Raw genomic sequence first — 22894 nt, 5'->3', positions numbered from 1 at the left:
GAAGAAACTTTCCACGCGAAGGAAAGTAGACTTTTCCAACCAGCTAGCTAGCTAGCTAGGCTGTGAGTTTTGGTAGATGATTTACCCGAGAAAAAGAGGACAGAAAAGTCTTATGTCGATTTAAACAAAATTCCGAGAAATGAATTTTCTTGTAATCCGCAGGCCTAGAAATTCTTGTCCACATGTTTTTTTTTTTCTTTTTTCAATATTCACTGCAGCACTTTTTCCAGGAAATTTTGCAGGAGACGCAATCGCCTTTTGACTACTTTCTTTTTCAAAACTTGCATCAGAAAAAGAAAAAAAAAAAATGTGGGGCAAAACCAGGCAAGTTTTCAAGGGAAAATGATAGGAAGTTTCCGTGACCCGTGTTAGTAGGAAATTGATTCCAACAAGGCACATGATGTTTATCTTTCTATTTTTTTTTTTTATTGTGTGTAAGTGGAATTTGGTGGAGGTGCATTGAAGGATGAAAAGTAAATGTCAGTTCATTATAAAAGGAAGGAGGGTCCTAGGCCTTTTTCATATCCATATCGCCTGATCAGCACCATGGCTTCTCTTTCTCCTCCGGCCACCACCACCACTACCAACATCTCCTCCCTGCAACCTTCTCCTTTGTTTCACAAAGCTTCTCAAGTCTCCCTAGTTGGAAAGCGAAATCCTAGATTTGTGCGTAGAGTAGTATCGTGTAACGCTACAAATGGTGATGAAAGGTCAACCTCTAGCTCCAAAAGTGGGGAATCTCCACTAGGAAAGCTTGATAGGAGGAATGTGCTTCTTGGCTTGGGAGGGCTTTATGGTGTCTCCGGTCTTGGTGCCGCTGATCCATTCGCCTTTGCCGCCCCGATATCTCCACCGGATCTAAGCGAGTGTGGGGCTGCAGACTTGCCTGCTGGTGCGCAGCCCACCAATTGTTGCCCGCCAGTGAGCAGCAAGATCATAGATTTCAAGCTGCCTCCTAAGAATTCCCCATTTCGCATTAGGCCGGCGGCTCACTTGGCCAGCAAAGAGTACATAGCCAAGTATAAAAAGGCCATTGAGCTCATGAAAGCTCTTCCTGATGATGATCCGCGGAGCTTCATGCAACAGGCCGATGTTCATTGCGCCTACTGCAATGGGGCCTACCACCAAGTTGGGTTTCCCGATTTAGACCTCCAAGTCCACAATTCATGGCTCTTCCTCCCATACCACCGTTACTATCTTTACTTCTACGAGAAAATCCTGGGAAAGTTGATTAATGATCCCACCTTCGCTTTGCCGTTTTGGAACTGGGATGCTCCTGCTGGCATGCAAATGCCTGCCATGTTTGCTGACCCTAACTCACCACTCTACGACAAGCTTCGCGACGCCAAACATCAGCCGCCAAAGCTGATCGATCTCGACTACAACCTCACCGACAGCAATGATACCAATGAGCAACAAATTTCCAGCAATCTCTCCATTATGTACCGGCAAATTGTATCGAGTGCCAAGACTACTAGTCTTTTCATGGGAGCCGCTTATCGTGCCGGCGACGAACCTGACCCCGGCCAGGGTACCCTTGAGAACATCCCACATGGTCCAGTCCACATATGGTGTGGTGACCGCACCCAGCCGAATATTGAGGACATGGGCAACTTCTACTCTGCGGCCAGAGACCCAATCTTCTTCTCTCACCATTCTAATGTGGACCGCATGTGGACGGTGTGGAAAGGGTTAGGAGGCAAGAGAAAGGACTTCACCGACCCAGATTGGCTAGACGCTGGGTTCGTCTTCTACGACGAGAATGCCCAACTTGTTCGCGTGAAGGTCCGCGACTGTCTCGACCCTACCAAACTCAGGTATGCCTATCAGGAGGTTGATATTCCATGGCTGAAATCCCGTCCAAAGCCCCGTCAAATATTGAAGAAGGTCGTCAATAAATTGAAGCACAAGTCTGGAGTAGCGAATGCAGCCGAAATTCCAAGTAGCAGCAGCATCGTCTTCCCCATAAAATTGGACTCAACGTTGAGAGTTGATGTTCCAAGGCCAAGGAAATCAAGGAGTAAGAAGGAGAAGGAGGATGAAGAAGAAGTGCTGGTGATCAAAGGAATAGAGCTAGAAAGGGATAAGTTCGTGAAGTTTGACATATTCATCAACGACGAAGACGATCCAGTCAGCAGGCCTGACAACACGGAGTTTGCCGGAAGCTTTGTGAACGTGCCACACCAACACTCCCATGGGAAAAAGAAGAACACGATCCTCAGGATAGGGATTAGTGAATTGTTGGAGGATTTGGAAGCCGAAGATGATGACAGTGTGGTGGTGACTTTGGTCCCTCGTTATGGGGCCGATGTTATCACCATTGGCGGAATTGAAATTGAGCTTGCCTCTTGATCACCTCACTACTCTTCATCAGAATAATGGCGCCCTGATTTCCATCCAGGATTGCAATGATTTCCAGCTCTTTTTGTGTGTGCATCAAATCGAATTTCGTCGACACTTCCTCCCTTTATGTGATTGGAATGTCTGTAATACCCCATTTTTGGATTTGAACTATGGATTTCTTTGATCCACTGGGACATGATGTAATGGGGAATGAATAAATTCAACGTTATGTATGGAACATTAGTATGCTTAATTCGATAGCCATGATTCTGCACTTTGTGTATTCACTCTCTCTGGTAATTCAGCGACTCTGAGAAAATTTAAAACATACTATCAATACTTGAAAGTATTCAAGTATTTTGCCAACTTTTTGGAGAAAATACTTACAAAAAATATTTCAGGATGGTTTGATTGTTTGTCACTGTCAAATTTTCAACAACCATAAAACCATATATAATTAAAGTGTACCCACTTTATTAAAGATTGCATTCAGATGACCATTTATTTAAAGGACTTACAATAACTTTTTATGGTCGGACCGCTCGATTACTTCTGAATCACTTCAATATCTGGTAACACTCAATCATGAAGCAGCTTTTAGCTTTATGAATAATGCATGATCCGTGGAATGTTGCTAGGTATCATTCAACATTTCTATCATAACGATGGTAATTTTAATGACTTTGGTTAATTGCTTTCATTTCACTCAAGAACAGTCGCTGAGAAAATTGCTTTCCCCTTTCTCTCACTTTCCTTATCGTTTTTCTCTATTCGTGAGGTTGCCTCTGGCATGGCGCCATTACTGATCCATTGCTTCATAGAGATCTGTGATCACACCATTAAGGAGACAAAGTCAAGGGGGTTGGTCTCAGCGCCTCATTAATTACTCTTATCCAGAAGATTAGTTAGAAAATTAATAGATATTATAATGGTTTTTGTCACGTGGAGGTTACAAATTAAATTTATATTTTAATTGTAATTAAGATTGGAAGATTTGAGATGGGCATTTATCAAAAGTGCTGACAGTATTCTCACATATTTTGTATTTTTTTAATGAGTCTTTTTATAATATGACCCGTAGAATTTGAAAGCGTGTTCGGTGGTAACCAGTAACCGACCGAATCACCAACTACATATGAAATCTGAAGAAATTAATGAAAGGTATAAACTTATAAAGTGACTCACAAATATTTGATAGGCGAAGGTCAATCGCCTGGTTTGATCATGGATTAAGCTGTTTAATTAATACATATATATAAATATCAACCGGCTTCTTGGAAAACGAGCATCAAATATTCTAAGTCCCACAATGGTGCATGCCATGATGCCAGTCGAATGGATAATTAGATTAAATATTTGGCAACAGGACGAATAAATTAATTATTTAAGTTATGGTTAGTAGCGCCAGTGGTCCTCACGTTTTGTCCAGTTGAATTTTCAATTTTTGTCGAATGTGAAATTTTTTCGAGTTTCACACTTGATTTTTATTAAATTTTTAATTTTGTCAAACGATGAACAGTTAGCCTACGTTGTTTGCGTGTAAAATTCAAATCGCGTCTTTACATCATGCCCAAAAGTCGAACATTTTTTCTGACCAAGTCACGATCCTTGCTTCATGGCTAAGGTGGCCACAAAATCAAACCCTATTGTCTAGATGGTCTCTATCATCCGGGTTGTAACCAGAGGTCTGCCTTTATTATTATTATTATTTTGTTGTGTGTATTAAAGGGTAAATTTCCTATTTGATGAATAAATTATTTTATTTATGGAACAATTTTTTAGTACATATTTAACGAAAAGTTAATATAAGCAAGGAAGCTTAGATGAGCTATAGCATATTTAGGGCTGTTTTGATAAATGTTTTTTAAAATAATTTTTTGTTTTCTAAAACAAAATATCAAAAAAATATGTTTGATAATAAAAAATTATTTTTTGTTTTATTCTTATGAAAAAAAAGAAAGTATTTTTTTAGTATTTCAAAAGAACATCTTTTAATTGTTTTCACATATTTCAATTTGATTTGAAGAATTGTTTTTAAAAAAATAATTATACTAAAATAATTAAAAATATAATAATAAATATAAAAAATATTTAAGGTTACAAAACATTCAAAAACTTTTTTTTTCAGAATTATTTTTAAAATAATTATCAAAAATGCCCTTGATCAATATTTTTTTTTTTAAAAAAGTCCAAATTTTAAATTAAAAGCAAGACAAACACATACCCTAATACCTAATGGGCTTTCCAACGGGCTATTTTGATCCAAGTTTTTATGATTTTATCACTATATTTATAACTTTATTTTTAATCACATTCAAGCTTCAATTTTTTTTTTAATTTTAAAATTTGTAAAAAACTATGAACATATCTAAAAATCTAATAAAAATAAAATTTTAAATATTCTATGAAATATAAGTTTTAAATTAAAAATTAATTTGATAAAAGAAATTATAAATACAATTCTAATATTTAAATAATCTGACAAAAAAAATTGGTGAAGAGTACAAGGTGTGCTAAATACAAGTACGAGTTTAAAAGGTGAATAACATATAGGGGTAAAAATGCCCTTAATTGCAGAAAATTCTTAGTTGTAATAAAAATGCCTTTAGTTTTCTAAATTATATGTTCAATATATACATGGTGTTCTATTTCTGTTCTGCAATCCGATAGTTTCTCTATAGGGAAAATTTGGTTATTGATGTTGAAGATTAGACTCTATTTGGAGGGCCAATTCTCTTGTTAGCTGCTCCGCACGATCATCCTGTCCACCAGCAAAAGTATATACCCGGAAAGCAAAATGGAAACTCTTCCAAAGCAGTTTAGTAGTACAATCCTTGGTTGGTCTTTCAGTTTTGGAACCAGGAGTCTCTTTATTCTCTACTGCTTTCATTTGTCTTCTCTCCTGCTTCAACAACAATAATCAATGACTCCTGCAAAATGATCCTTGGGTTGTTCATATATAGATTTTTTAAGCAACAGAGTTATTGCTTGAACTACCTGTAGTGCCAACTCCATGCAACTTGAGGAAACATCCACCATTGATTCCTTGATTCTAATAATGATATTGAAGTCGAAATTGATACTATGAGTCTGGAATTTCTTGGCTTCTTCGTCTTTGGTTCGTTCGAATGCTTCCACTTCTCCTTTGATCTATGTCATGCAATTGTTTTTCGTTTGTGATGGATCGATCCATGAAAAATAAGCCCGTTTCTAAGAAATTTAAGACATGTTGAGAATAGAATATAACAGTATGTATACCTTATTGAAGTAATGCTCAATCCTATCAAGGAGTTGGCCCAAAGGAGCCACTACCTTCCAAATTTTCAGGTTGGTCACTATAGCATCTAATTTCAAGTATAGTGCTGCGGCTGTCCTTAGTGTTTCCAACTTCTTTGTGGGGAAACCTTCAAACCTTGCTAACACCTGTACCTTGAAGAAGAATTGTGTCTTCAATCATCATCGTCAAGGGAAAGAAAGGATGCTTATGGTAATGAACAATAGAATTAACTTGGACAAGCTCGTATCAGTTCACCTGGCCTTCATCAATGAGGTCCTCAAGATGGGATTCGACGTATTTGTGGAACTTAAGCAGCTCAGTCATGTCCTTGGTCTGGAAATTAGTAATGGCACCTTTCACCTCCATTATTGATTTTGCATGTTTTTTTACGTCTTTTTCAATTTGTTGAAAGTATGAAGACCTGAAAAAAGGGAAACAGCAACAAAGGGGTCATTTTTCCCCCATGTGTATGACCTGTTGTGACTTGAGAGTTCAATGAAAAGTAGTACTTTTTTGTTATCTCTGCTATGGTATCAGCCATTCCTTGCTTTCCACCATTAGAATTCCCAGTCAGGCCTCTTCTCGCTTGAGATGATCTACCTTCTGGAATCGGTCCTTCTTGATTTGTTCCTTCCATCTTTTTCTTGAGAACTCGATATAAATTACCCATCTGGGCCGATCTCTTTAATCTGGTAGTTGGTCTTTTCGGACCTAAGTTTTTTGCTGCACCAAATAGAGGTGGCGGTAGTGGTGGAGCAGCTCCATTTTTGAGTGGCACGGGTGGGGGCGGCGCAGGCACTGATCCTTTTAAGGGCATCATAGGTAAAGGTGGTGGTGGTGGAGCAGCTCCATTTTTGGGTGGTGGTGGTGGAGGCACTGATCCTTTTAAAGGCATCATAGGCAAAGGTGGTGGTGGTGGTGGGGGTGGAGCAGCTCCATTTTTGAGTGGCTTGGTTGGTGGTGGCGCAGGCACTGATCCTTTAGAAGGCATCATAGGTAAAGGTGGTGGAGGCGGGGGTGGCGGTGGTGGTGGCACTGCTATATTTGATGCCAATATGGGCGACGATGCTAGGGAAGATGCTGCCATCTCCGGCCGCAACTTGGCTGGGGGCGATTGCGGCCGCGATGGTGCTACTGCTAATTACATATGAGGCATTCTTGGTCAGTAAGTTTCGTCCCTTTAATTGTCTGCTACCTGCCCCTTCCTCGTAATTGCTCTTTGCTTCTAGCTTTTGCTTGTTGGTTAAGTTATGAATTCTGGAAAATTCAGAGGCTTGTTCAATTCAATCAAAACTTGGTCCAAATTGCTCAAGTCAATTTGGGTGATTTTTATTTTATTTCATTTTTTTTTTGTTTTTTGTTTTTAATGACTTTGCTGACTTTCTTAACGAAAATATTGGAATCCCTGACTTGTCAAATATATGGTTTAGATTCGGCAGGACTTTTCTGAATCATTGGCTTATATAGTTATATTCATACCAGTATCTTGTCCCAATTTTGTTTAGGTGTATAACCCAAATCTGCCCTTTTACATTATTTTTAAAAATTGGCAATTTTCAAAAGTTTCAGGGTGTCTTTCTCTAAGCATGCACCAGGAAGACAATCTCAGCATGGGAACCACCATCCCAACTAGACACCCTGCTTCTTGATGACAGATCGTCATTATCAATCCATATAATAAGATTTTTACGCTAAAAACTTGAATGTCTTCTACAAACTAGGCCCATTAGATAAGCAGAGAAAATATGTAAAACCCGGAAAACCAGTAGCTTCAATAGAACACAAGAATTGATGTTACACACAAGAGTAGTAGAGCTATAGTTTCTCTTAATATTCTCCAAGAGTTTTGGTGTTGATGCTCTTAAAGTAAAACTGAAACCTAGATTGTTCATACCATAACTCAGACCAGATCCTTAACAGAAAACGCTTTAATATGATCGATTGCCTCATGATTTATTTATTTATTTTTGTTTTCAAATTATATTTGAATATATAGTACTATATTTTGTGATGAAATGTTTGTCATACATGCCGAGGATCAGATTCTATTTCTTGAGCCAATTCTCTAGTTAGCTCCTCTGCACGATCATCATGTCCACCAGCAAAGGTGTACACCCGGAATGCAAACTGAAAAGCCCTCCAAAGCATTTTGCCACATCCCTTTGTTGGTCCTTCGGTTTTCGACCCAGAACTGCCTTGGTTCTCCATCGCCTTTGCTTCTCTCCTCTCCTGCAAGATCAGACAAAAAAACTATATAAGTCAATTAATCAAGCCTTCAAAATGACCCTGTGAGTTTTGTTCATCAGCTTACCTTAAGTGCAAACTCCATGCAACTTGAGGAAACATCGACTGCTGATTCCTTAATACGGACAAGGATACCGAAGTCAAAATGGATGTTATGACTTTGAAATTTCTTGGATTCTTCATCTTTGGTTCGTTCCAGTGCATCGATCTCTCCTTTGATCTATATCATGTAATTGTTTTTGGTTAGTGATTGATGAAGAGGTAGAGGTAATGGGAGTCTCACAAAGGAGTTTATGGAAACTGTGATCCTTAAAGTTACCTTACTGAAGTAATGCTCAGCCTTGTCAAGGAGTTGGCCCAAGGGAGCCACTGGCTTCCAATTTTGCAGGTTAGCAACTATTGCATCTAGTTTCAAGTATAATGCTGCTGCCATCCTTAATGCTTCTAGCTTCTTTGTGGGGAAACCTTCAAACCTTGCTAGCACCTGTACATTAGAGAATCATGGGGATAATTGTCGTGAAGTGAAAAGATGCAAGCTGACAAGGGTAGATAATAGTAGAATTAAATCTGGACAAACTCATATTTGTTGACCTGGCTTTCATCAGTGAGCTCCTCAAGACAGGATTCCACATGTTTGTGGAACTTAAGCATCTCATTCATGTCCTTTGTTTGGAAAGAACCAATTGCAGCTTTCAGCTCCATGATTGATTTTGCGTGTTTTTGAACATCTTCTTCAATTTGTTGGAAGTAGGCAGACCTAGACATTTGAAAGAGAAAGGGAAACAGAGAAGTCATTAATATTTTTTTTCTAATTCTTTTGAAATCCAACATAATCCAAACAGGTTCATTCCTCTTTATAGGTTTGATGAAAAGCAACCTCTTTGTCATCTCTGCTAGTGCATCAGCCATTCCCTGTTTTCCACCAGCTGAGCTCCCAGCCAGGCCTTTTCTCCCATTTGATGATTGACCTTGTAGGCTTGATCCTTCCACCTTACCCTTGAGAACCCGATATAAATTACCCATTTGAGTTGATCTCTTTAATTTAGTAGCTGCTTTCCTAGGACGTAGGTTTTTGGCCCCACCTGGCGGAGGAGGTGGAGGAGCACCTCCTTTTGTAAGTAGCATGGGTGGTGGGGGTGGTAATGGCCCTGTTCCTTTTAAAGGCATGAAAGGTGGTGGCGGGGGAGCAGCTCCACTTGAAAGAGGCATGGGTGGCGGTGATGGCGGAGCAGCTCCATTTGAAAGAGGCATAGGTGGAGGTGGTGGTGGTGGTGGAGCAGCCCCAGTTGTAAGTGGAATTGGTGGTGCTGGTGGTGATGGCACTGATCCTTTTGAAGGCATCAAAGGTGGCAGTGAAGGTGGAGCAACTTCATTAGTAAGTGGCATTGGTGGTAGTGGGGGTGGTGGCACTGATACTCTTGAAGTCACCAAAGGTAGTGGTTGTGGTGGTGGTGGTGGTGGCTGCGGCGGAGGTGCTGCTATTTTTGGCTGCAACATGGGTGGTGGTAGTGACACTCTTTCTGCATTTAAAGAGAGCTGGGGTGGTGCTGGTGGTGATGGTGGAGCTGGTGGTGGTCCGAACACCTCCCTGTCTTCTCTTTCAAACGACGCAGAAGACGGCATTGGGGATATACTCAGGTTTTCAGCTTCACTGATTTTGTTATCTCCCCCTTCGTTGCTGCTCATATCGTTCAAATCAGCCACCACAACATCTGGTGTTTCCTCAATACTTTTGTCATCTTTTGCTTCCTCAAAGGCACCTGCTACTGTCATTTCAGAATCGCTCTTTGCTTCCATCTCTTGCTCTGGTTCCTTAACTGTGCTCTTCTTTTGGGTAAAATTAGAGGTGGAATCTTGGGGTATCACACGAGGGAACATGTGAAAAGAGAGGTGTTTTACATCAATGGGATTCAATTTCCCCACAGCTTGCATTCTCAGAGGCCAGAGAAAGGGTGGGGAAGAAGAAGCATATGCAAAGTCTCCAACTTTGGAAGGATAGTTGGTAAGCTCTGGAAGGACTGAAGTTGGAGTAACCGGAGAAAGGCATGGAGAGGCAGTTTTATTGAACGAATACGATCTCATAAAGGTACTTGTCTCTGGTCCTGGACTATTATCTTTCCCCGCATCTTCCTCTTCCATCATATCAAATTTGTCTTTTGCAACCTTAATCATGCAATCAAGTAGTGCTAACCCTATTCCAACACAATAAATACTCCGGGTTCAACCAAGAAACTAACTAAAGAGTAAAGTAAGGGAAGAAAATTGCGAGTTGCAACCAGATCCTGGAGAAAGAATTGACATACCCAGTTGCTCTAAATTTCCATGAGCATCATATTTGATATTGCCCATCCACTCTGTGTTCTTCATCCACAAGTCTCCAACAGATTTCAAAGCCCTGCAAAGGTAGACAAGCCCCTGTTTGGACATGTACTGATTAGTCTTATGGTCCAGTTGTTGAATTATGGAGAACACATCCATTAATTGCTTTTTCCAAGGATTAAACTCAGGCAACTGAGTGTCGAACCTGATCCATGGATGCTATTCCCATGGTTGCCGAGACTGGAATACCAGGTACAACTTCAGGGTACATCTTATGAAGCTCCTCCGTTGTCCATATCACAAGCTGGAAGAAAATGAAGGGCATGAAAATTCAAGAATCATGAATGATGAAACTGAAGAGAAGGGGCCTTTTCTGACTTCCTATGAGTTTCTGGCAAAAAAGAAGAAGAAGACCACCTCATCAATGGAAGCAGAGCCATCACATGGAGGTAGGTCAATGAGGTCTCGGAAGGTCATGATCTTCTTCCGGAGCTCCATGATCAAAATGAAGTTGCCGGTTTTTCCATATGGCATCTCTGTCTTCAAGCTTTGTGCTGGCTTTTGATTTTTGGATATGTTAGAGACTTTGGTTGCCTGCATGGTTAATTTGTGTTTGTTCAATTGATCAGAGGGCCTAAAAGGATTCATATGAAGAGAGTTTACAAAGATATGACACACACTTACGAGACGGGAAATCGTTTTGATTTGCAGAGAGCTAGCTGCCATTCTTTTGAAATTTAAATCACTTTGAATTATCTTCAATTCTACAAAATCTTACTCATAAACAATTGTAACAATTACAATTATCAACAAAATGCACCTTTAGAAATCCTTGCATGTTTTCAGAGTTCAGGAAAAAGTTTTCAGAACTACATCAAATCAATGAATCCGGAGGAATTGAAAGCAGAAAATCATTGACAAACTCAAGGAAAAAAAATATCATCATGGATTAAACAAGAAAATTATACAAAACTGAACGACTTTCTCAAACAAACTACATCACAAAATTTTCAAGACGGGCAATATAACCAAGGAAGAAAAAGAATATGAAGGATGCCAATTTAAGAACGTACCTCGAAGGTCATTGTCTTTCTGCGAAAGAGCAATGGCAAGCATGACCCAGAAGCCATAGCTGGTCACCGAGCCCAACTTTTATAAGGAGTAAGGACCTCTTCTCAAAGAAGATGGTAATGATGACGATCAAATTCCTTGAGTCACCATACCTGGTCACCCAAACCCAGGTTAATTAAAGAGAGAAGAGAAAAAAAGAGAGAATTATGATTAACACCGAGAAGAGAATGTTCTTGGCACTTATGTGACCAAGAACATTCAAAATTCAAATGGTGGTGTAATAAAAATTAAAAAGAAAAAAGAATGATTACGTGCGAGCCACTGTTTCTTTGGCTGAGAAACAATTTTTTTTTTTTTTGGGGTGTGGAACTGAGAGAAAGGCCGAGGGGAAGGGTCGCAATTTTTTAGGACACGGCCGCGTGAGCGTACCTGTCGCTTACTTGTAATGTGGCGCAAATGAGTTTGGTTTTTTGCCATTATGATAATGTTAATTGGGCAACGGCTAACTAATCCACCCCTTAAATGAAGGGTCTGGTGTTGGCCTTATGGGGTCCAGTGGGTCTCGGCTATGAGCCCATAGGATGCCAGGCCCTTGGTTGTGTAAATATGAGATGGATCTTAAATTTGAGGAACGATGAGGTGGGTGTTTGATTTTTAGGTAAAGGGCACAGAAGGGAAAAAGGCTTCATGGATATGGTGTAGGAGCTGTTAGTTTTAATTCTGTTTTTAGATTGTGACAACTGATATGGAAAGGGAAATTTTTAGGTAGATGGCATGGAAGGGAAAAAGGGGTATGCGGATGTAGTTTAGCTTTGATTGTATTTTTAGATCATGGGATATAACACAAATTTGGAATTGTAATTAGTTTTATAAAGAGTATTAATAAAAGAGAAAATATTAAGGTATTGGGCCACTATAAACTTCTCGTCCCAATCATTGAATATATATAATGAAATCTACGACGATTGGATGATGATAATACAAACAAATTGGATCAAGATAAAAGATTAAACCCTTTATAATTGGCATTTGAATGTTTGGTAATGTGAAGCCAATATGAAAGTGTTGGGATGATATATATATTTTTTTGGTGGGTCATAGAAACACAAATTTGTTTATGGTGAGGGAATTTTATCTTATTTAGACCCGACCAAGTATTAAAAAAAAAAAAAAAAGAGAGAGAAAAGAGACAGAAAAAGGAAAAAAGATTTGGTTTCATTCATGGTTGAAGACAGAGCATATTGGCTCCAGCAAAGTTCTACCTTGGTCCCACTCCTACCAGGCCACCCGCATTAAACGGGTCATTGTTAGGGCCCATGTTGATTCCATTGGCCTAATTAGCCCTAACACAATTGGATCGAGTCCAACTTTATACAAGCAAGCTGATGGGTGGGCCTAAAAACTGAGAGATCCTGTTTCATTGTTTGTGCCTCGCAAACCCACTATGATTGCGCCGGTTTTGGGCGGAGGCTTGCGCATTGCCAAGTCTATTTCTCAATTTGTTCAGTCATATCATATTCTCATTAAGAAGTTAAATGGCTACTGACCCTGGTAATCTGTTGAAATCTCTACCACTCAGGTATTAGGAGGTGCTGGCAGTGGCCAACATGGAGGGGTTGGAAGAATGGTGACTACACCGTTGGTCTAAGCCCAGCAGAATGGGTGTCAATGCTAGCATCCGGGTCATGTGACTGCAACCATTTTGAGTATTTAGGATAATGGATGCATTGTCCGGGAAATAATCACATTGACTAGTTGAGAAAATACTCACAAAAGAATGTTAGGAGAATCACGATGTTGCTCCCCCTACTTAGGTCTCTGCTACTTCTTGCTAGAACCAATATATTAGGGTGACATAAGCTTTTCAATTGTGCATATCCCACGTTAGATAGAGAAAAAAATTTCTAACACTATATATATATATATATATATATATATATATGAATTTCTCTTAAACATGTAGACATGTTTTGAAGTCGTGAGCTCCCATTGGACCTAGAGTGATATCCGACTGGGCATTAATAGATGAACCATTCAACACAAACAGGACAAGGGTTTCACAATCAGTAACCAATCTAGAATGAAAGAATAGCTCACCATTACAAAGAATGTCTATAATGTTTTCCGATACAACATACGTTTACAAACCAGAACACTATTACTTCCGAAGGGAAGATAGAGATCCACACAGCACCCAGTGGCATCTCTGGCCATCCTCATGAAATGCCACTGGAATGCCCACTTCCCCCTTAAGACAATTTGAGACCGAAAATTACATATATCACAAAAGTACTCTTTATCATCAAAATCACACATATAGCACAAATGGCAACAATAATTTAAGGCCTTATTACCTAATGCAATACCTGAGAATCACCGGTCCATGAAAGCGCATGAAATGCATCCATTGATTAGGTGGAAGCTGGCTTTGGCTCCAGATTTTGGATTATTCTCTGTGTAGGATGTAAGTTTCTCACCAACCAGAATTGAAAGGGCGCATTTGATTAACAGGGAGTGTTGAGGCTCTTCCTATCAGATAGAAGAGGTTTCTTGAACACTTATGTAACTGGATGAGGGTACTTACAGGTAGTTCCATTCCTTTCTCTGAGTGAACTTGTTCCATACTCATTCCATTGTTGGAGGATTTCTCTCTAAAATGTCTGCTGAAAATAGGTCTCACCAATTGTTGCACCATCCTCTTCAAATTTACAGACTTATCCTTCATGCTTTGTCAAGTGTTGTTGACAGAGCATCTAAGCCACAACACCATTCATCTTCTGACTTGGATTTTTAAGTTGGGCTGATTTTAGAAGAGCAGAGCCTTCCTTGTGTTTGATCTGTCCAGATACAGTCTGATCCATGGCAGAACTTGTAATGCTGGGTTTATGTGAATTTAATCTATTTGTCTCTCTGGTTGTGGATTGACTTGGATGCTTATTTTGCTTCGGGGAAGCATTTGCTGTTTTACAATCTGTTGGGACTTTCTTGGAGGCCACATGAGTAGAACCAGAAGCAGCAGTTCTTTCAGCAATTCTCTTTTGTCGTTGAATCAACAATTCTTCCGTTTTCTTCCGATTCTCTTCTTCCTGTTTATAAAGATGATTGATTAGTGGTAAAAAGGGGGGAAACGGTACAAGAGCAATCAAACAGCATTAAGGAATTATGAAACAAGATTGTCATCAATACCTTCTCCAGTTTGCTTTTTTGGACTATGGGCCTACTTATAGTTGATGGTTTCTTGCTCTTATAAATTAACTCAGGTTTGCTCTTCCCAAGGGGTCCACGAACTTTAGATCTTGCTTCTTTACCTGGATTCTTTGCACCAAGATCTGCAGTGTTCTTATTGTTGCTGCTCAAAGGAGACTTCTCATCCTCATGATTATTTATTTCAATGGCTGGGCACTTTTTATCAGTCTCTGAGAAGGAAATGTCAATTCCGTAATCAATTTCAGGAGTGTAAGATACCCCACCAGACTCCAATTCAGAATCTCGTTCGAGCACCATGCAAAGGTCATCGGGTTCATAGGCACCAGATACTCCAAGCTTATCCGGTGATGTATCTGGATTAATATTCTCAGTCTGGGCAGCAACAATAAGATCTGAGTCCATGCTCAAGTCTGTTCTCCACTGAGAATAATACTGATCATCAGCTGATGATCGAGCCTGTACCATGAAAGAATCATCGATAAGTGCATCTTTTCTACTTTTCTCAGAGTAGGAGCAAACATCTACTACCGATGAAGAGTAATCTCCATCAAAGATTCTGCGCTCGGAGGTTGCATTGTGGTTTTTTGATTCCCCAGAGTGTTTGGCAACAAACCAATCTTCACTGCTTCCTTTCTTGATTGTGGATGACTCACTGGTGCAATCAGCAAGGCTGCTTGGGACATCAGTTCCTGATTCTTTCAATCTCTGTGGGAATAAGAACTCCTCATTTTCACAATCCCTTCTCTTCATGCTTGGATGGAAATTCTCATCATTTTGAAAATCTTTCAAATTATTACTAACTTCATTTCCTCCATCCTTCTCTGTCACAACAAAGGAATCTGATGCAACTCTCTGTTGCACTGTGAATTTCTCGGATTCCAATTCCACAGCATGTTTAACTGCAAATGGAACAGTATCTTCAGAGGTCTTGATCATAAATTGTTCATCCTGGACATCTGCAGAATGCTGCTTTCTGAACCCATTAGTAGTTGACTCATCATCAATAGTCAGAAGGTTCTGGAAAGCATCCCAGTTGTCATTCCTTTTCTCTACCTCTGATGCATCTGCAGCCAGATCTTTGTCACCAGTGAGATGGTTCTTATCTCCTCCCCTTTTCTTATGATGGCGTGAGTTTGGTTTGTGGAGTTTCTCCAATGATCCAACTGCCTCATCTACCTTTTGTTTGAGGGCATCTCCATCAATGACCTCATCCTCATCCGAAGGAGATTCTCCAGAAACTCCGTCCTTTTCTCCATCCCTCCTTTTAGAAGTGATATAGTTGATATTGCGGATAACAACAGTCCTCGAGGACTTTCTCCTATGTTTTTTTTTGTATGAGCTGTCTGTTGAAGAATGCTTGCTGTCCTGCTGTATATCTGCATCTGAATCACTTTTGGAGTCAGAATCAGTGGACTCTGCTCTGTCTTCATCTGGGGTTCCACGTCCCTTTCCATTAGAAGCTCTCTCTTTTTTTCCTGAAGAAGATTTCTGATTCTGGCGATGATCGGGTTCCCGAACAAGAGGACGACCAGATTCATCCACGTTTGGAGGCCATTGCATATTTGCTGGATAGTAAGGAGGAATAGGCTGCATACCAGGAAAAGGATACCCTTGATATGGAGGCATTTGTTGGATAGGGCCTTGAAAATTGTACATATACTGAGGAATCTGGTTTGTCCATGGCATTGGCACCTGAACTTTTGCAGTAGTTGACGGTGTCTGATCTGAAGCAGGTGAGTTATTATCTGCAGATAAAATACTTAAACATCAAGAAGAGCCAGTTTCAGTTATAAATATATATGTGTAGATATTACATCTTGTATAATTTAATTTCATACAGATAATGTTAACCAGGATATTCCTGTAAAACCGTAGCTGTTTTCAGAATCATAAGCTCAAATTGGCAGCAGCACAAGCTATTTTGTTTTCTGAATATCATGGCAAATTCAATCTTAAAGTCAGCAATTTATGTCTATGTAAGTTTGATTTTTTATGAATCATGACCTCTGAATATGTTATTGTCAATGGCAGCACTAATTAGGCCTTCTTACCTCAATAGAAGTTTCTATTAAGCTTGTTGCTTTCTAACCATTCAAACTATTGTTTTATTTTTTGAGACTGTTAAACTACCTTTTTCCCTTTCCCTTTTCTTTAAGGCTTTGTTTGGATTTCAAATATAATGTGGATGAGAAAAAGGAAATACTGAAAATTGCTTAAAAATGAATTCCTTTCTCAAACTGTTTTTTCCATTTCCTTTCCTTCCCTCTTTCTTTTTGAGATCCAAAAAGAGCCTTGTGGTTTTTAATGACATTTAAAACAGAGAAAATATAGATATAAATATGAACCAGGTAAAATAACTTGAATGATGGAAACTTTTTGAAGCGCTTGAGCAGAAAAGGTTGTAGGTAAATATAACGCCAGTTATAGACAGACATTGCTTCTTAATATCCATGTTTGCATTCTTCCATACAAAATAAGCAATCTCTAGCTTCAGTCTACATGTTTATATAAGCTAAAAAAGACATTTCTAGTGAGGTGGACTGCTGAGATAATACTTGAAAATGAGTGCACCAGGTCTCATGTGTTGTTGGTATGCAGGGTAGTTAAATCATCATTTTTCAGAAAATTTTTCTGGTCTCTTAATTATGGAAAAAAAGGGTATTTAAAAAGTAATAATAATAATAAAAAAAACCTCTATTGCCATCAGAACTCGCATGGCTTGTGGTTGTGTCAGATTTTGATGCATCCAAAGAGCCATTTGTCATGCTAGCAGAAGGAGTTGGGAAATTTAATGTGATATTCTGACCAGAGGCACCATTTTCGCTTGTGAGTATAACTGCAGGTGCTCCCATGTAGGACAGTTCTGATGGGGAGCATGCCTTCACTGCTGCTAATTCATCCATCCAAAGACCATCTGCGTGCTTTTTCTTGCATAATTCCTTGAAATTAATGCATGCCTCCCTACATACAACCAAAATTTTGACTTAGACACATCCAAGTTCAACCTTTTGGGAAAAAATATGCAGAATTTATCCGTCAGAAATGAGATGAGGAGGGACATACAAAGCACATTTGCAATAAATCAAATGATATAAACTTTTTTGTGACCCAAAGCATCTAGAATTCCACAGAAAGTGTCTTTTTCCAAGGAGCAGTCATGAGTGTGGATACTATAACATTTGACTGCATTAGTTAGTTTTGCATCACAAATGCACTTGGCAAATTTCGTATTTGGTCCAATTCATACCTTAAACGTGAAGCTCCAAAAGCATCAGCAAAGGATATAAGATCGTCTATGTTGTCTATTTGAAATCCAGCAACAAATGCGCGTGCATAAGCCATTGCTTGCTCTCTACGGAGTAAGGCTTTCCGAGTCTCCATAAGTCGTTGAAGGCGAATCCTTTTCATGACAAGAACTAAATGAATCAATATGGAGATATCTGGCATGCCAAGGATGAGACCATAAATTCACCAAAATTAAGCCATTTAATAGATAAGATGGTTACTTGGAATTTTCTTCTTGTACATCATCTGTTCCTTCAACATCAGCTTTCAACTGAGAGGGACCATCAAAGATGCATTCAAAGGCATGAGAAATTATGAGAAACAATGGCCTTATAGAAAATTTTAGATGTATAACATTACCTTAGAGGAATCATCAGGTTTCCTTGTATTACCATTTGCTGCTGACTGACTTCCTGCTAAAGTCAGGTTAATTAGTAGATAAATCAGAATCTGTGATGCATTTGTCTGTGCTTAAGGATTGCAAACAAATATAATAAAATTCCATTATTATGCACAAGAAAATTTTTTCCAGGACTAAAAAGATGTATTTTGGGAAGAAAGGAAGGTTTTGCTGAGTTTCCCTTTTTTGACTTCTGGAGCTAGACTGCTCAACTTGTAGAACCTTTCAACTTGCAATAATAAGGGTATATAAAATAAATCCACCCAACTTTATTAATATATCTAACGAACTCATAGGTGATCCAATAATAGGAGGAAGGAAATCGCCAACATCAATAATCAGGAAGAACATGATCATTAATCAGATATGATTAGCTCTCACCAACAAATCACCACACCAGATTGCAGCAGGAGCATAAGCATTATTTTGAGTCAAATGAACACATTCAGGAAAAAATATATATCATTTTTAACTCTGAGAAAAAATGAACAAGCATCAAAGACCAAGGGCCAAATTTGTTAACAAAAGTTTAGTTCCCAGCTTACCTTCCTCAGTTTGCTCTGCTCCATGGGTGTTTGCCAATTCATTAGATTGAACTGAACTTTCAATGTGTGAGATCTCCTTCTCTATACTGACAAACCTTTCAAGAACTTCTGGTGTGCTAACAAATCGGACAAATCTGCCAAATAGAAAAATTAAAGCCCATGTCCGGGCCCAAAATCATCAATAGTTTCAGTCTCAATGAGCTTTCATCCACTAAATATCTATGCAAATGAGTGAACCAAGAAATCATAATGAAATTATGGTATGAATTTAAAACTCAAGATCTGAGAGAGACTTGATCCCTAAGCTCAATGCTGAACCAATCAATTGATTCACACACATGGCAACATATCCAGAATTCAGAAATCACCAGTCTAAAAACAACTCCCAACTTGCTGTTATTCAAGAACATATTGGCAAGAACCCAAAAGGCATACAAGAAGGAATTTGCAAATTGCAATTAAAAATTTTAATGCATGTTAAGAACATAAGAAGCATGACTATGCCCATTTCATTACTACCAAGAATATGTACTAAATTCAAGAAACAATTCATGAATTATTTTACATAATTTTCGAAACAATTCAAAAATACAAGATCTGGGTATTGTTGTTGCACGAAAAAAAGAAGAAGATAAAAATGGGAATACTTCAAGAACAATTCAGATGGGTTATGTCAGAATTTCAAAAAAGAAAAAAAATTGCGGAATTTACCTCTCAAATGTAGCTTTAGTGAACCAGGATGCATCAGTGGCCGGTGGGAGAAGCTTAATGGAATACCCACCTTTGGAAATCTGATCCTTGGCAAATTTCAGGTGAGAAATGAAGGGCTCCAGCAGCCCAGAAGCCAGTTTCTCCGTAATGGCTCCAGAAAAGATAACCAGATCACATCTTCAAATGCAAAAGGCAAAAGTCAAAACAGAGCATACCGACATCCACAGGAGCTGATAAGAAACAGCAAAATTACCTGGTTCTGGTTGGAGTTAGCTGAAAGAGCGCATAATCTAGATGGGTTCTGGAGTCCATAGGTGGGAGAGAAGAGAGATTCAGAGATTGAGCGAATGCGAATATGGGAAGTGGAAGATCATGTTGCTCTCTGCAACAAGTGGGAGAGACATATTCCAGTGTACATGTGAACTGTATATGAGTGAGAGAGAGAGAGAGCACATGTTCTTTGGCAATGGATAGTATTGAATGTGGGCCCCACTAATAATTCCCAACCATCACTAAAATCTTTTAGTAAAATATATAAATCTAAAATTATAATTTTTACAAATTAGATTCATAGAGCATGCATAATAATATATTAGATAAAGTTAATAAAAAAAAAAGTTGTTTTTATATTTTCAGTTTACCATTTTTTTATTGTGTGCATAAAATTATATGTTCATGATAAAGAAATTTCTTAACACTATATAAATACATACTTTTTTTAATTATGTAAATATGAATTATTAGATCGTAAGTATATAAATGAGAATATTTTATATTGTATTCAAAAAATATTATTTTTCATAGTCATTGATTAGTGCTATATATAGGATTATTACATGTAAAACATGTAAAGATATAATTAAAATAATATTTTTAAATTAAAGAATTATTTTCTTGCTTGGAGCTTTTAATTTTGGTTATAAAGGTTTTATGGAATTATTTTATTTTAAAATTAATTAATATTAAAAAAAATCAAAACATTTAATATTATATTCATTCTCGGGTTTGTTTTTGAGTTCCCATACAAGTGAATGACTTTCTTACACCCATCCCAAATATCTCTAAAAATTTGGGTTTTAAATTTTTGCAGTGGTAACTTTATTTATTTTTATTTATTTGTTAATTATTATTTAATAATATACTAGTTTGTTTTTTACTACCCTAGTACCATTTGCTTCATTCAATGCTCCATCTCCATCACATGTGACAGAGAAAAAAATCACATAAAGAAAAGGAAATGTGGTAGTAGGCTAGTTGCAATGGCTTTTTATTTATGAAGGTAGGTAAAAAGTGGTGAGAAAGCTTGTTCTCTTGTTACCTTGATTAAGCTTTTGAAGTTATGGGTCTCTCACTTTTGGGTCACCCACATCCTCTCCTCACCTCATACACTTTGTGGATTCATCATAATCCAAGTGATGCACTTCCTATTAATTAAGTCATGATGAGGATGTCTTACCTACCATAATCAAGAAGATCTAATACTTTTACAAAAGCTGTTAGTTTTGATGGCCCCATCTTCCCATGGATTGAGAACTGTATTGGTCAAAGAGTTACGCTATTAACATTTTGATTAATTCATCATAATAAGACAATCATATGTAACATTTTGATTAATTCATCATAATAAGACAATCATATATTAATTTTTCTCTCTGAAATGTTTATATATACATTGGGGTCTTATTCTCGTATTAAATCGGTACATATCGAAATATGGGATCGATCATGTTATATCGTATATATAATTAAATTTTATTGTTTTGGATAAAAGTTTATCTTATTGTTTTATTATTAAAACTATCCCATTGTTTTACACATAAATTCCAATTTCATTCTCTTATATTTTAGCCTTATTATTTATACTTAGTTTCAATTTCAATCTTAATTTTATTCTTTTATACCTTGGTCCTATTTTTGGTATCTTTTTCTAACGATTCAAATTTTACTATTATATTTTCAATGGTCGAGATTGTAAGTTGTTTGTGTGTCAGCGAAAACTTTGATGTCAACAATGTTAGTTCAAAAATACAAAGATAAAAAAAATCACACATACGGTACACGAGGTTTTAACGTGGTTTGGTTAACCATGCCTACATCAACGGATGAGAGATAATGATTCCACTATACAATAGAGAATATTACAGATGATAGAATCAGATATAATTATTGAGTTCCCGAAACATCTCATGTTTCCCCACTCATTGTATTTATACCCTACTACGAACCCTCTCGATCCACCGGATACCTCCTGTTCTTCCTCATATCTCTATCCATCTCGTATAGTCTCTACAAGTCCATCTCCATCTCATGACTTTTTCCCCTTATGACCTAGAATATTTATAGAGATATTTCCAACAACCTTCCTTATTCTATAAGGAATAATATATCAACCTATAAATATTATATATAATATTCTTTATAAAAAGGAATCTATACTAATTATGAATTTGGAACACTTCCTAACATAAGTTACATGGGTAGGAATTTGGTATTCTAGTATTTTCCCATACATTGTACATATTAAAGGGCAATGAAAGCCTCCTCCATCTGTCTCTACCACTTCTTCTGATGTATGCATATAATTAGTTGGATGCCAAGCCAACCATGAGACAGCTATGTTCCTTAGCTGGAAATAAAGACATTCTTTAATTATGACCACTCACCTCTCTATTCTATGAATTAAAAAATAATACGTGTGGGGTTATCATCCACATATAGAAGCCAAAATGTGCCCCCACACTCCTTTTATTTTCTCATCCCCATTGTAAAAGTTTCCCTAGAAAATTCCAAATCTGTCCACCCTTCCATGTAAAGTTCTGTACTATGGAATGAAAATCTACATCTTGGGTTTTGTGTGTAGGAATAGATGTTGCTTGAGCTAACATTAATGTGAGATATTCTTTGCTTGGTTGCCGAGAAAATGACTTTCCAGTACATGGAAAAGATATCGGAATCAGAGCGGAACTATGCAGCTTCCTATCTGTCAAATTATTCTTGCTTGCTCCAACTCAAGTCAATGGTTAAGCACATGTACCATTATTATAATTTTTATTTATTTATTTATTTGCATGGCGGAAGATCTATATACAAAGAAGGAAATTATGGTATTATATTGAAAAATTAAATTATTAGAAAATAAATTAATTTTTATTAGGTTGACAGCAGCTACACACATGCACATGCATGAAAATTAAATGATTTTTATTCTATTTCTCCTGGAATTAATTTATGTCCAATGGAAGAGTGCTGGCAAGGGAAAAGATCTGGTGGGTGGCCCTTGTTGCAGTGTGGTTTAGGCCCATATTTGAATCGGGCCTCAATAAAACCTAAAAAACTGGAATTATATCCAACATAATAAAAATTTGTGTAGTATATCAACCCACTAATATGGGTACACCTTTCTATTTAACTTATATCATATGGATTTTTACTTGTTGAATTTTTTAAAGTTTAAAAATAATAAAAATAATTTTTCTATAAGTGAACCCTTTT

At 37.8% G+C, this 22894-nt stretch overlaps 4 protein-coding genes across 5 annotated transcripts; 1 reads left to right on the top strand and 3 right to left on the bottom strand.

Annotated features, from left to right (window-relative positions):
• Positions 1-451: 451 nt before the first annotated feature.
• LOC100266870 (polyphenol oxidase, chloroplastic) lies at positions 452-2617 on the top strand. Its single transcript, XM_010648796.3, has one exon. The coding sequence runs from the start codon at positions 478-480 to the stop codon at positions 2350-2352; it is 1875 nt and encodes a 624-aa protein (XP_010647098.3). The 5' UTR covers positions 452-477; the 3' UTR covers positions 2353-2617.
• Positions 2618-4850: 2233 nt separating this feature from the next.
• Positions 4851-6774, bottom strand: LOC104878424 (uncharacterized protein At4g04980). Its single transcript, XM_010648795.3, has 5 exons — positions 6130-6774; positions 5876-6041; positions 5602-5766; positions 5341-5493; positions 4851-5245 (listed from the first exon to the last, which is right to left on the bottom strand). The coding sequence occupies exons 1-5, from the start codon at positions 6705-6707 to the stop codon at positions 5036-5038; spliced, it is 1272 nt and encodes a 423-aa protein (XP_010647097.1). The 5' UTR covers positions 6708-6774; the 3' UTR covers positions 4851-5035.
• Positions 6775-7556: 782 nt separating this feature from the next.
• Positions 7557-11497, bottom strand: LOC100266951 (uncharacterized protein At4g04980). Its single transcript, XM_010648792.3, has 9 exons — positions 11257-11497; positions 10601-10777; positions 10389-10487; positions 10168-10279; positions 8742-10056; positions 8456-8621; positions 8184-8348; positions 7932-8084; positions 7557-7849 (listed from the first exon to the last, which is right to left on the bottom strand). The coding sequence occupies exons 1-9, from the start codon at positions 11311-11313 to the stop codon at positions 7643-7645; spliced, it is 2451 nt and encodes an 816-aa protein (XP_010647094.2). The 5' UTR covers positions 11314-11497; the 3' UTR covers positions 7557-7642.
• A 1833-nt stretch (positions 11498-13330) lies between these two features.
• LOC100854548 (COP1-interacting protein 7) lies at positions 13331-19842 on the bottom strand. Of its 2 annotated transcripts, none has more exons than XM_059739959.1 (9): positions 19656-19842; positions 19403-19579; positions 18692-18825; positions 18107-18159; positions 17968-18017; positions 17709-17861; positions 17154-17422; positions 14441-16206; positions 13331-14340 (listed from the first exon to the last, which is right to left on the bottom strand). In XM_059739959.1, the coding sequence occupies exons 1-9, from the start codon at positions 19712-19714 to the stop codon at positions 14008-14010; spliced, it is 2994 nt and encodes a 997-aa protein (XP_059595942.1). In that variant the 5' UTR covers positions 19715-19842; the 3' UTR covers positions 13331-14007. The 2 variants fall into 2 exon arrangements, with proteins under 2 accessions (XP_059595942.1, XP_059595941.1); XM_059739958.1 differs by having other exon boundaries at positions 18107-18162; positions 19656-19835.
• Between the last annotated feature and the right edge of the window lie 3052 nt (positions 19843-22894).

This window comes from Vitis vinifera, chromosome 10 (genome assembly GCF_030704535.1).
Source record: "Vitis vinifera cultivar Pinot Noir 40024 chromosome 10, ASM3070453v1".
NCBI classification, from domain to species: Eukaryota; Viridiplantae; Streptophyta; class Magnoliopsida; order Vitales; family Vitaceae; genus Vitis; species Vitis vinifera.
Note: the sequence above shows the minus strand (reverse complement) of the source record. Positions and strands in the feature narration are given on the sequence as shown.

What these genes read in the sequence shown, in the direction of transcription:
- LOC100266951 (XM_010648792.3), bottom strand. Translation starts at nt 11,313, where the DNA reads ATGGCTTCTGGGTCATGCTTGCCATTGCTCTTTCGCAGAAAGACAATG. An exon ending in GAAAGACAATGACCTTCGAG is followed by an intron (nt 10,778 to 11,256) that starts GTACGTTCTTAA and finishes TTAACCATGCAG; the next exon opens with GCAACCAAAGTCTCTAACAT. An exon ending in TGGAAATTTAGAGCAACTGG is followed by an intron (nt 10,057 to 10,167) that starts GTATGTCAATTC and finishes GTGTTGGAATAG; the next exon opens with GGTTAGCACTACTTGATTGC.
- LOC104878424 (XM_010648795.3), bottom strand. Translation starts at nt 6,707, where the DNA reads ATGGCAGCATCTTCCCTAGCATCGTCGCCCATATTGGCATCAAATATA. An exon ending in ACCTCATTGATGAAGGCCAG is followed by an intron (nt 5,767 to 5,875) that starts GTGAACTGATAC and finishes TTCAAGGTACAG; the next exon opens with GTGTTAGCAAGGTTTGAAGG. An exon ending in GCATGGAGTTGGCACTACAG is followed by an intron (nt 5,246 to 5,340) that starts GTAGTTCAAGCA and finishes TTGTTGAAGCAG; the next exon opens with GAGAGAAGACAAATGAAAGC.
- LOC100854548 (XM_059739958.1), bottom strand. Translation starts at nt 19,714, where the DNA reads ATGGACTCCAGAACCCATCTAGATTATGCGCTCTTTCAGCTAACTCCA. An exon ending in GTACAAGAAGAAAATTCCAA is followed by an intron (nt 17,862 to 17,967) that starts GTAACCATCTTA and finishes TGTCATGAAAAG; the next exon opens with GATTCGCCTTCAACGACTTA. An exon ending in TTTGGAGCTTCACGTTTAAG is followed by an intron (nt 17,423 to 17,708) that starts GTATGAATTGGA and finishes GGTTGTATGTAG; the next exon opens with GGAGGCATGCATTAATTTCA.
- LOC100266870 (XM_010648796.3), top strand. Translation starts at nt 478, where the DNA reads ATGTCAGTTCATTATAAAAGGAAGGAGGGTCCTAGGCCTTTTTCATAT.